The 12,518-nt window shown below is 39.5% G+C and overlaps 1 protein-coding gene across 1 annotated transcript; it reads right to left on the reverse strand.

Annotated features, from left to right (window-relative positions):
* Positions 1-1,202: 1,202 nt before the first annotated feature.
* tlcd1 (TLC domain containing 1) lies at positions 1,203-12,337 on the reverse strand. Its single transcript, XM_041995732.1, has 4 exons — positions 11,693-12,337; positions 10,631-10,713; positions 5,271-5,353; positions 1,203-4,321 (listed from the first exon to the last, which is right to left on the reverse strand). The coding sequence occupies exons 1-4, from the start codon at positions 11,899-11,901 to the stop codon at positions 3,917-3,919; spliced, it is 780 nt and encodes a 259-aa protein (XP_041851666.1). The 5' UTR covers positions 11,902-12,337; the 3' UTR covers positions 1,203-3,916.
* Positions 12,338-12,518: the final 181 nt, after the last annotated feature.

A 12,518-nucleotide genomic window follows, 5' to 3' on the forward strand; every position in this document is an offset into this window, starting at 1 on the left:
TAAGATTTTATTAATTTATAATAGTTGCATTAATATAAGTTAATATATTTTAATATGTCAATATGACACTAGTATCACAAGATTGTTTGGATATATAGCATATGTACCACAGCTGTGCAGGTTTTCCTGCCTGGTACTTGTGCCAAAGACTCTATACTCAAAGATCTTCAGCAGCTACAAGCTGGCGACACTGACATCTCACCTGATGAAGATCCCGGAGCAGCTTGTTCTTGTCTATTTTCAACCTCTGGCAAGCTTAGCATTGGATCTACACCAGTTTGCTTATCAGTCTAGCATTGGGGTGCAGCAAGCCATAATAATTCCCTCCAACACAGAACTCTCCGTTATGTGGAGAAGCCTAGTAGTACTGGAAGAATTATGTTCTTTGATTTCTTATTTATCTCTGACCAACTACAGTATGTGTAGGTGAGGACATAGGACTGCATACTGTGTCAGACACCATCTTTGGCAGTATGGGGTCTGTACAGGGAATCCTCACTCTCTATACTGCAGGTTTATCACACAACCCTTCTATCTGTCACTTCTAGAAGTTATCGTGTTGCTATCACTGCCTCATCACAGATGAGGATGGTAGATAATACAGAGAAGTCACACTTGATTTTGTGTGTTGGTATATGTGGAACCATGTCCAGATGGTACGGCATATGGAGAAAAACCAAAAAACTGTTGGTGGATTTCTGCTAGTGAACATCCATGGAACACATATCACATACATATTAACTGGACTAAACACTAAACACTACTGTACTTTACTAGGAAGGCCAGAGCGGAATTTACCGGCTGTAGAGTGAGGTCTTTTGGAGTGCAGGGGGCACTCCTGAAGACCTTTTATGACTATGGTGGCATCAGGCATTTTTTATGGGGTGTCTGCTGGAGCAGTAGCATATCAGATGAGAACATGAAGCAACTGCACAGACTGGTCAGGAAGACCTGCTCTGCTATGGGATGCCCCTTGAACCCAGCTGAGGAGGTGGGAGGAAGGAGGAAAATGGCTAAGCTGTCATCCATGTTGGAGAGCAGCTGCTACCTCCTCCAGAACACTTTTCCAGCTCTTTGCATCTCTTTACGCAACAGAAAGCTGACCCCAAGTGTGTGAATGAGCATTACTTCCATCCTCCCTGCAGCACCAGACATGCTCCCAGTAGAACACAAACACATACAATGAAAGCAAGTACAATTGATTGAATATTTAACTTTTTTTTACTATTTTATTTTCACTATTTGTATGACTTACTGTTTCTGTTCCCTTACTGTTTTGATGGTGTTGCACTGTAATTTCCTCACTAAGGTATGAAAAAGATATCTTATCCTATCTTATCTTTTATTATGACCATATACAAAAGTTTAATTAAAAAAGAATAAATATAGATAAAAAATAAATAAATAAATTGTTTATTGAGGTGTTGGCTATGACTGTAACTTCATAAAATAAGTGTGAATCCTCAAATAATTGTGTAAATAAAAGAAAATAATAATTTAAAAAATGATAAAAACATAATTACCCCCAAAATTTTGAAACACTTTTTATTCATGGTATCACTCATGATCCAAAATTTGGGGCTCACTTTTATACAAGAAGCATTTTACATTATTGTGGTCATGGTCAAATGATCTCACCTACTTAAAACTTTTCTTAAACTTGAACATCATATTGACGTATATGTATGAACTTATTCACACGTTAGTGTTGTCTGTACTTAATTTCTTAAGGCACTGTGGTAAAGGCACTGTTGCAAAGGTCAGATGGGTGTCCACTCTGTACATGTCTATGTGGATTTTCTTGGCATTCGTTAAAATAGAAACTGAAATGTTCTTGTCATTAGGTTTTCCAATGTCAATATCAGCACTGATTTAAGGAATCATAGAGACTCCACTAATGTTCAACAAATGTGTGTACTAATTTTAAAATATATTAAAAAAAAAGGAATGCACACTTTGGGACATTATTTACAAAGTTCTATACAACCATTATTTAGGAAAGATGTGGTCCCATATATCAGATGCAACATTTTTAAAAACGGGTCCCCTTTGTGAAAGTACCATCATTTTACAAACAAACAAATAAGATACACAGGTGCTAACTAATTATGTGAGACTGGGCTGCTGCCTGCTCAATAAAAGGGCATTTTCAGGGTTCAAATTGAGCAGCTGCAAGATGGCAGGTATCCAGCTTTAGTCCCACTAGAGTCACATACCAATTAATTTAACAGAAGAACTGTAAGAGGACCACAAATTATCCTACATTATATTGTGTTAGCAGTTCAGTTGGTCCTTGACAACATTCTGTTTAATGCACCAGTTCTGTCACAATCCAGTATCTCTTCAGCCACACATAGAGGCTTCATAGAGACGTCATAGAGTGGAGAACATATACACAGAAAGATATTATTAAAATCTGAGTCCATAAAATTTCAATTAGCAAAGAGAAAATAAATTTAAAACAACAACTCCCCATGCAGACATTACAGTATAAACGGCAACATACTGAATAGCAAGACTGTTTGACAAAAAGTTATCAAGTAGACAAAATGCAGTTTCCCCTTTCAAGTGAATGTATTGAAAGATTTATCCCTTCTATTTTGATCTTTCTCTCTTAAGTTTCTTATTTCTTAAGCTTATAGACATGAGTGTATATATATATATATATATATATATATATATATATATATATATATATATATATATATATATACTTTCTTTAGGGAGGATACATAAGCTAATTTAGTAAAATGTTACACAATGCTAAACTTTCTTATTAAAGCAACAGCTCCACCTTTGGGAGAATTGAATAAGGGTCATTACAACCCCTACGTCTGCAAGTTAAGGACAAACTGTACCAGCTAACTAATGTGAGGGGAAAATACTGAAGAAATATTAAATAATATTTGTGTAATAAAGTCAAAAACCAAAGGTTTTTCTAAGTGCTTTGTTCCCCTACAGAAGCTTGTTTTCTAGTGTGTCCAGTCTTTGTGCTAATCAAAACTTGCTTATAAACACAACAAAGTTACCATTGTTTTCATTTATGAAATATGCAAAATTTCATTTTTCCAAAGTAATAAATTATTACTAACATGACTTAAAAGGAGGTAAAGGTTGCTTGTTCCAAGCTCAATATTTTATAATAGGAGCCATGCAAAAACTTTCAAGTAAAAGAAATATATATATATATATATATATATATATATATATATATATATATATTCAACATACTGACAACATCTGTTAGCTGAGCCTCCGTCTGAAATAGGAAATACTATCACCTGTCATGTTAAGATTCCCCTCCGTGTGACTTACTTTCATTTACACATTAACCTCATCACTTTTTTTGTCCATGCATAAACATCTGACATTATCATGTTATTTATGTATCTAACAGGAAACAATATAAATAATTTCTTGTTCAGATAAAAGCAATAGTTTAAGATTTGAATGGAATTAAATGAAAGGTTATTACTGCATGATCACTGGAGGATATCAGCTGCTGCTTGTAGAGTCTGCTGCTAAAGTATGTGTGGTGTTGATCTTATAACCTAACGCTTGTTTTTCAGCAAAAAACCAATCCAAGCAAATTTCCCCAAATTTCTACAAAATCCTTAAAGGTTGTGATACTAAAAATCAGAATCATATGTGCTAAAAGTGGGTAACAATATAAAGGTTTTTTAACCTAGAACTGAGGTGTCGAAGTAGCGTTGTATTTCATTTCAGACCCATTAAAAACTAAAACTCTGGCTTTTGGAACATCAGTAAAAAGCAGCATCAGGTGGTGGTGGTGGTGGAGGTTCTTTGGCAGTGACACACAACAAAACTGGGAATGATCAGTAATGATCAAGAAAAGACAAAATATGTTAACCCCAAAAAACAAAAAACAAAGTACAAGCCTGTGTACCCTCCCTGGTCAATCACTGAGAAACTTCTTGGAGTTGTTGTTATGTGTCCCATTTTGTCCCACATAGGCCTTACGCCGGGGGAAGAAGTCAGCGCGGAGCAAACGGTAGAAATAAATCAAGATCATGATGTTCATCACGATCATGGTGACGAGAAAGTATCCACCACGGTCCAGCCAGGAATAGTTGTGGATGATGTACCAGGTGAGGTAGAACTGGGTGCTCAGACGAAACATGATGTAAGTGAAGAGGTTGACAAATTTGTTGATGTCGTAGATGGAGGAGGACTGAGCACCTGCTAGCTTCAGCATCAGTCTCAGGTGAAGAGTGACGCTGTTGACTTCCACAAACAGGGCAATTACAGCACCCGCTACATACAGCTGAGTGTAGAGGGCGTACAGGAAACACCAGATCACCTGAAGATAAAATACACACACATAGGGAGTTGAAGATTTTTGTATTCACATCTTGTCTCTTGCTTGTTTTGAGAACAATACATACATTTGATTTAGTTTATGAATTTGTTGTACTGCCTGACAGACAAAGAAATATGAGTTTTCCAATCCTGCAGCAACTTTCTAGGAATATTAAAGTACATTAAAGGGTTAACACTGAACCACAGCGCTGATAATTTAACATAGATTATTGTTAATTCAATAAACTGCAATTATTCTTTGCCAGGAGTATTGTATCTGTAACTCAGCTCAGCTGAGGTCATGCAATCAGCAGGTGATTTCCACTCTGGATTTATTTTTTCAAAAGAGATTTGATTTTTTTTTTTTTTTTTTTTTATTAAAATCAACAACAGTATGAGGAACTAATATCTAAGCTTTGATGCATAACAGAAAATTTAGATTTGAATAATCTTAGAATAATTGGGTATCAGTGAAATTTTAATTAGATATTTACTGATATATTTACCCTTTCATTCATTAATTGTTTAAAGAAGAATGCAAGTTTTTTCCACAAACTATATTTTACTTATATAGACATGTTGAGTGTTTTGTTGGTTTATCTTTTTATCTTCATTTATTGGTCAGAAGTGAATGGGATGTGTTACTAATGGTCACTGAAGTGGCTAATGTGCAAGTATACCATTGTCATCCATGCATATATTAGAAAACAACTTTCTCTGTAGTGACAATTATGCATGAAAGGCTTCAAATAAAAATATAGTCTGCCAATAACTTAATTTCTCTTAGTCATTTCCTGCTTTTGGCACATACACATATAAAAACATTAACTGTCTCAAATTAGTTTTCCTTTAGCTGACTGGGTGAGCCTCACATCCTTATCTCATCTAAGCCAGAAAAGCAGCTTCAACTGACTTAAACTTAAAATAAGAGCACAAGCAAGATGTCTTACCAGTGCATGATGGAGTAAGAATTCCCAAGAACCTCTTGCATGTCCTGTTAGAATAATATCACCAGCATCCTGAACAAAGTACCCTGAGAAAAAAAATTAAACATATAAGATGCTGATCAGTATTACAAGTCCTGTTAGGTTAATCCGCTAATTAAAGTGCCAGACAGAATGAAGAGACCAACACTATGAAGTAAATGAGAAGAAAAGCGATCTTGTCTACGAGCCAGACTAGGTCAAGACCTAACATCAGATTGCTTTTTACTGCAGGAGATAGCTTAGAGAAAAAACAGAATGACAGATGGATGCAGAGTTAGCCTTGTCGTTGCTATCAGTAAGTAATAACTTATTAACTCCCTTGTTCTGTGTCCTGTTTACCTTCCTTAGCTTTGTTTTTAAAATCGGTGATATGAGGGTTTATAATCATGAATAAAATCACATATAAAAAACATCAGAAATAATGTCAAGCACAGCACACAAAAAAATCTTTCCATAACACAACATTAAGTCTAAGTAGTCGTTTTTGTTCAGTTTATTCTATTTCTGCTGTCATCGGAAGGCATCAGGACACATAAAGTACAATTGTTATCATGAATTTATCATCATGTACATTCATGCAAATAACAGCAGTCTGCTCAGAGTAACTGCGCACCCCTCTATGCACGTCGGACTGGTCGTTTACATGCTCCGCCTGCTTTGCAGGAAACATCAGATTACAGTGTCACGACATACTGCTTAAAATCATTTACAGGTTTTTCAGCTTTCAGTTGAGCAATCTCTCTGTGTTTCTCAGAGATTGTCCCAATACAATAAGCTTGTTTTATCCTAAGTAGTGACGGCTTTGAATTTACACATCTTTCTTTTGAAAAAACCAATAAAATATCTACTTAAAATATATTTTACTACAGTGCACGATTTCAGAGTCATCCAGAGACATGATGAATCAGTGATGACCTAAACCTAGACAGCAGAGTGAAATGTCTTGACATCTCATTTTTTAAAAGATGTAGACTAAAGAATTCTCAGTGGTTATTAAACTGTGTCGGCCTGATTCAGCTGGAGGTATTCCAGTGACTAAGAGTCTTTTTGTGCCTCGGTATGACTGGAACACTAATGTGAGACACACAACTAGCGGCTATGTTGAAATGCTTGACTTCCAGTTGGTCTGGCCTCAATGGAGCTGATAGCTGTTTGTAGTTGTTTTGGCAGACCGCCACAGATTTGTGTCTTCATGGTAACACAAAGACCAAACCACATACAACAGAGCTCAACCAGACCACCTAGGCTTCAGGGGATTTTTTTTTTTTTTTTGGTGGCCATTGTGATAAAAAGAAGCCGCCCATTTGGCTGTTAAGAGAATCAGGTGAGAGAGGAGGAGTTGTTGGGTGCTTCTCAAGCAACTGGAAAAATGCTGCGGATAATAGGGGGAGTAGGAAGAGGAAGAGGTTCAATGCAACCCTTCTCCCACGTCAGTCTCCAGGCCTGAACTGGTTGACGGGAGGAGCAGGATAATTCCTGGTGGCCTGGGCCTGAAGTGGCCTGACTGGCATCCTTGTAAAAGAATAATAATAATAATAATAATAAAAGAAAACAGTAGAAAATTCTAAAAATAAAAATATTCACAGCGCTATACATCAGTGCAGCTGATTGACCTCCCTGGTACTGGCATCCACCCACAGACTAAATGATTTGTTCTTGTCAGTTGTCAGTAATAAACTGATGCATATTGGTAAATAGCCTTTAATTAATCAACACAAGCAAAGCACACAGAGACAGAACACCTGAGAGGACGAGGAACGTGGTGGCCCAAATAGATTCAGGGGAAAAAAAGGAAAGGGGGAGCAGAGAGGGGCCTTATGGGAAAAAAAGCATGTATGAGGAAATGTTCTGATAGTTTCAAAGTCCCCACCAGCAGCAGCAACAGACTGGTTAATTAATGTGTGATACAAGCGAAACGAGCTGTAGATTTATAACATGATGATCACAAGTTCAGCTACAATAACGACCCTGGTACTACAGCTGCAATAATGACCCTGGTACTACAGCTGCAATAATGACCCTGGTACTACAGCTGTAATATTGACCCTGGTACTACAGCTGCAATAATGACCCTGGTACTACAGCTGTAATAATGACCCTGGTACTGCAGCTGCAATAATGACCCTGGTACTACAGCTGCAATAACGACCCTGGTACTACAGCTGTAATAACGACCCTAGCACTACAGCTGTAATAACGACCCTGGTACTACAGCTGTAATAATGACCCTGGTACTACAGCTGTAATAATGACCCTGGTACTACAGCTGCAATAACGACCCTGGTACTACAGCTGCAATAACGACCCTGGTACTACAGCTGTAATAATGACCCTGGTACTACAGCTGTAATAATGACCCTGGTACTACAGCTGTAATAATGACCCTGGTACTACAGCTGCAATAATGACCCTGGTACTACAGCTGCAATAATGACCCTGGTACTACAGCTGCAATAACGACCCTGGTACTACAGCTGTAATAATGACCCTAGCACTACAGCTGTAATAACGACCCTGGTACTACAGCTGTAATAATGACCCTGGTACTACAGCTGCAATAATGACCCTGGTACTGCAGCTGCAATAACGACCCTGGAACTACAGCTGTAATAATGACCCTGGTACTACAGCTGCAATAATGACCCTGGTACTGCAGCTGTAATAACGACCCTAGCACTACAGCTGTAATAACGACCCTGGTACTACAGCTGTATTAATGACCCTGGTACTACAGCTGTATTAATGACCCTGGTACTACAGCTGCAATAATGACCCTGGTACTACAGCGGCAATAACGACCCTGGTACTACAGCTGTAATAATAATCCTAGCACTACAGCTGTAATAACAACCCTGGTACTACTGCTGTAATAACGACCCTTGTACTACAGCTGCAATAATGACCCTGATACTACAGCTGCAATAACGACCCTGGTACTACAGCTGTAATAACGACCCTAGCACTACAGCTGTAATAACAACCCTGGTACTACAGCTGTAATAACAATCCTGGTACTACAGCTGTAATAATGACCCTGGTACTGCAGCTGCAATAACAACCCTGGTACTACAGCTGTAATAACAATCCTGGTACTACAGCTGTAATAACAATCCTGGTACTACAGCTGTAATAATGACCCTGGTACTACAGCTGTAATAATGACCCTAGCACTACAGCTGTAATAACGACCCTGGTACTACAGCTGTAATAATGACCCTGGTCCTACAGCTGTAATAATGACCCTGGTACTACAGCTGCAATAATGACCCTGGTACTACAGCTGTAATAATGACCCTAGCACTACAGCTGTAATAACAACCCTGGTACTACAGCTGTAATAATGACCCTGGTAAAAAAAAAAAAAAAACTTCATTCTATTGTTGCTGTGGTTTGTTGCAATACTGTAATTTCTGCTGTTAGCTGAAACATAACGCTACAGGTTATTGTAGCCTTGGATATAAAGTAGGTCCTACATGCAATTTCCTGGTATCATTGATAAAATATTTGTTAATGATTTGTGCTGTGATAAACTGACAGGTGGATATTTTGATACTTTGGCTGGATGGTCTGTAATAAAGGTCCACATCTGTCCTTGTCAGAAACAGCTGCAAAACTGTTCCAATGAGGAACATTTTATTAGTCCATCTTAAATGCTAATGAGGAAACCTTTTACCTTAATTAATGTGTGGGTGTGTTTATCTGGTTGTAAATGATGTGACTGCAGCTTTTCATGATTGTTAGTTAAATCTTGATGTCTGAGGGTTTTGTTCAAAGCTCCACATGGAGTGTGTGTTTGTGGATGTGCTTCTGTTTACATGGTAAAGACATGGCTTATTTCACTGCATGAAATATTTGGTGGGTCGTGCTGCACCAAACATGCCTCCACATGTGGGTTGCTACAGGATAAAGTTTGGGAACCCCTCTTAAAGTTTAACAGTCTCTTATTTAAGTCTAGATGACTTTTTCATTTTGTAATGTTACATAAATCACATCAGGTGAAGTTGCTGTTGACCACTTCCTCTGCTTGCCTTTGTAGGTAATGTTGGTGTTAGTGTTTTTTTATGTACTAGCGTAAACTGGCATCTAAATGATATGCTGACAAAATGATATAGTCCTGCAGTTAATCCCCACATTACACCATCATGTAATAACGAAATATTGTTTTGATTGTTGTATTGAACCGTTTGATGAGGGTAGAGAAGAGAAAAAAACACTTGACTAGTGGTTTCTAGTTTTATGTAAATGTTGGTCTAGAATAATGAGCTTTGGTGATTAGTCCATATGCATATGCAAGAGTGAGCATATGCATGCAGTGTGAGTTGGGGTGGCCTGCATGAGTGTATGACTGCTGGTCTGACTTGGTCTCCCAGTCTGGCCCTGTCCGTCTCTCAATAATTAAAGTGATGCACAATAACTAGTCAAGATGTTATGAAGTCACAACACACAGCTTTGGCAAATTTTAGTAACAACTTTTCTAGTTAAAAAAATATATTAAGAAAATAGTATGTAGATTCAAGAATGAAAAAATCCATGTTACGGCCGCCTGCTTGCCGGCTCGGCGACCAGCAGGACTGCAGCCTGGTGACAGCTGAGCTGACTGACAGGGTGCATCATGTGGCACCGCCCCACCCCCTCACCTGGCACCTGGATTGGCCGGCTCGTTATCGGAAGGCGGGCTGTTCGTCCTTGGAGCCCTACATAACCTCATCAGCAGCATCATTCGGGGCAGCTGTGGACAGTGGGACACATGCCTGCCAGGCTGAGAGAATTGTGGACTATTGTGTGTGAATTTGGCGAGTTAAAGAATAACATTAAGGACTTTAAGTTGATGTGTGTGGTGTTCCCTACCCTGAGTGAGGTGAAGTTCATTTTGGTTTTGTTTGGTATATCCAATTCCGCCTTTGTGCGTGTTTCCCGTTTTGTGGACATTTTCTTTTGGTTATTATCCTAGTCTTTTGTGATACCCTTTAACGGGACACTTTAAGTTGATTACCCTGTTTCTTTGTGGACATTCTCTTTTGATTATTATAGTGCTTGTGTTACCCTGTAACGGGACACTTTACGTTGATTAACCATTTCGTTTTGTTTTGTGTGGCCGATACCAGAGCGGTGTCCGGACGCATTTTGTTGAAATAAATTGACTTTTCGTTTAACTCTGGTATTCGGCTCGCTTTGTGTTCCGTCCTCCTTACCCCTAGAGCTCGAGGACGTAACAATCCACTTGTGAAATTGCTCATTTTAAATGAATTATCTCTCAAAACAAAAACAGCTTCCAGAGAAATACACCTTAAAGTGTTATTCTTCCCCATGATGCATTCACATACCTGTAGAGACGCAGATAAGCAGGTAGGACAGAGGGGTGTGATGCAAGTGGATGTTGCTCAACGTCTCTGGCCAAACCACCACACTGGGGAAGGATAGACGTTATGGATAGATGGCTCTGTATTTGCTTCACTCAGACATACATGGGCTCACTCCTAGAGAGAAAAGCCTGACTAAGCAGACATTAATATCAGCTGTTATGACTTCATAACCCCACCCCCAACCAACATCCCTGCTTTATGCTGATGTTAAAATGTTTGAACATCTCATTCTATAACTTTTTTATTGTCTAGTTCCTGCATGTGTGAGCTGATTTAATGAAATATAATTACTCCTACTAGTTATTTTTCTGCATATATTATTCAATGCCACTTTTATGCTGTTTGCCAAAAGGGCCACACCTGAAAAAGAAAAGTCTTCTCGGTGTCTCCTCCTTGCATTAAATAAACTGAGACTCATTTTTGTTACTAAATTACCTACAGTCCCTATATATGACGTATAAAGCAACAAATTAAATGTGAAATTTGCTTCTTTTACACCTACTGTGCTATGAATAACCAGTAACTTTTACTTGCTCATATTTAATGCAGTAGTAAAAGTAGTAGCTTGAAAATATGACCTTGCTCCCACTTATTCATGATAAGAGATGAGTCATGAGCACAGTCCCGCCCAAGAAAACTGTTTCTCACAATGCTTTCACAAGCAGCCAGCAGGTTTTTCCAGTTGATGTAGCTACAGTTTGCTTGTGACCTAGAGTTCTGGCTGAATTAAAAAAAAACATGTTTCATATCACAACTCTTAGTTCTTGGATATAAACAGATAGTAAGAACATAGCTCTTTCTGTACAGTAGCATTTCCCTCCCCACTTAAGAATGCCATTGTCTCCCCCGTTCCTCACCCAGGCTTAACGTGCCCTTCTACTCCTGGCTGCCACAGGCTGTCACTGCTCCACACACACTCCTACACATTACACATCATGTGGACTGTGAATAGACAATGCAATCCCAGTGTGGATGGAGGGATAGATATGTGCAGCCAGACGTTTACTCTGGATGGAGACTTACCAGGTCAGGGCCCAAGTCCCAGTCAACAGGGAGTGCACCATGGAAACGGAGAGGTTCTTCCACTTCCAGGAGCGGAAGGCATCCTGTTTCACTACCTTGGGTACTGGCAGCTTCTGCAGCAGTCCGTGGGCCACCCTGAAAAGCAGAGAACACACCAGAACCGACGGGCCTGGGTGACTCTTTAGCACAGGAAGGAGAGCCTCCATCATCTCCTCCCCGCCCCGGCTGTCTCTGTGCGTTTGCTTTTATCCTATTCAGCCCCCTCCTCGTCCTTTACTCGTGACGGCCCTTTTCACGCCCCTGTCAGCCTCTCCTCGGTCCAGTGATGGACGGTTATGCGCGGTATGTGATGAGAGCGTTGTCCTGGGCAGGGGTCTACAGACAGACTAGACGCCTGCAGCTGCAGATGATTCCCTGCTTTTTAATTTCTCAAATCACCGCAGAGCTAATATCCGATTGATGCTGCCGCTTATTTTCTTTCTCTTTTATTTTCAAGTTTTCAGCGTCTGGAGTGTGAAGAAGCCTAGAAGGGGATTCCCGTAGCGACTCATTCCAGTGCGACGGTGTTTGTCTTTACGCAGAGCCGCGTAACATTACCGCCGCTCTTTTAGCCCGTCTGTCTGTGCGGAATGACGGGGAGTGGTGGAGCAGGATCGGGGGTGGGTGGTGCCGTTGTTGTTGCCTTAAACCAGGAGGGGCAGAGACAATCGGGTTACGTAAGAAACAATATCCCACAAAAGGGTTGCTGAAATGTGATTTTGGGACAATCTTGTTGAGAGAGAGAGAAATCAAATAGCCCCACAATTTCTTGTTTACGCCAGCGCTA

This window comes from Melanotaenia boesemani, chromosome 9 (assembly GCF_017639745.1).
Source record: "Melanotaenia boesemani isolate fMelBoe1 chromosome 9, fMelBoe1.pri, whole genome shotgun sequence".
Classification (NCBI taxonomy): Eukaryota; Metazoa; Chordata; class Actinopteri; order Atheriniformes; family Melanotaeniidae; genus Melanotaenia; species Melanotaenia boesemani.

Bases quoted from the DNA above. Each gene is read 5' to 3' on its own strand.
- tlcd1 (XM_041995732.1), bottom strand. From the start codon at position 11,901: ATGATGGAGGCTCTCCTTCCTGTGCTAAAGAGTCACCCAGGCCCGTCG. The intron at 10,714-11,692 runs GTAAGTCTCCAT...ATCCTTCCCCAG, and splicing joins GGGACTTGGGCCCTGACCTG to TGTGGTGGTTTGGCCAGAGA. The intron at 4,322-5,270 runs GTAAGACATCTT...TTTTATCTTCAG, and splicing joins TCTTACTCCATCATGCACTG to GTGATCTGGTGTTTCCTGTA.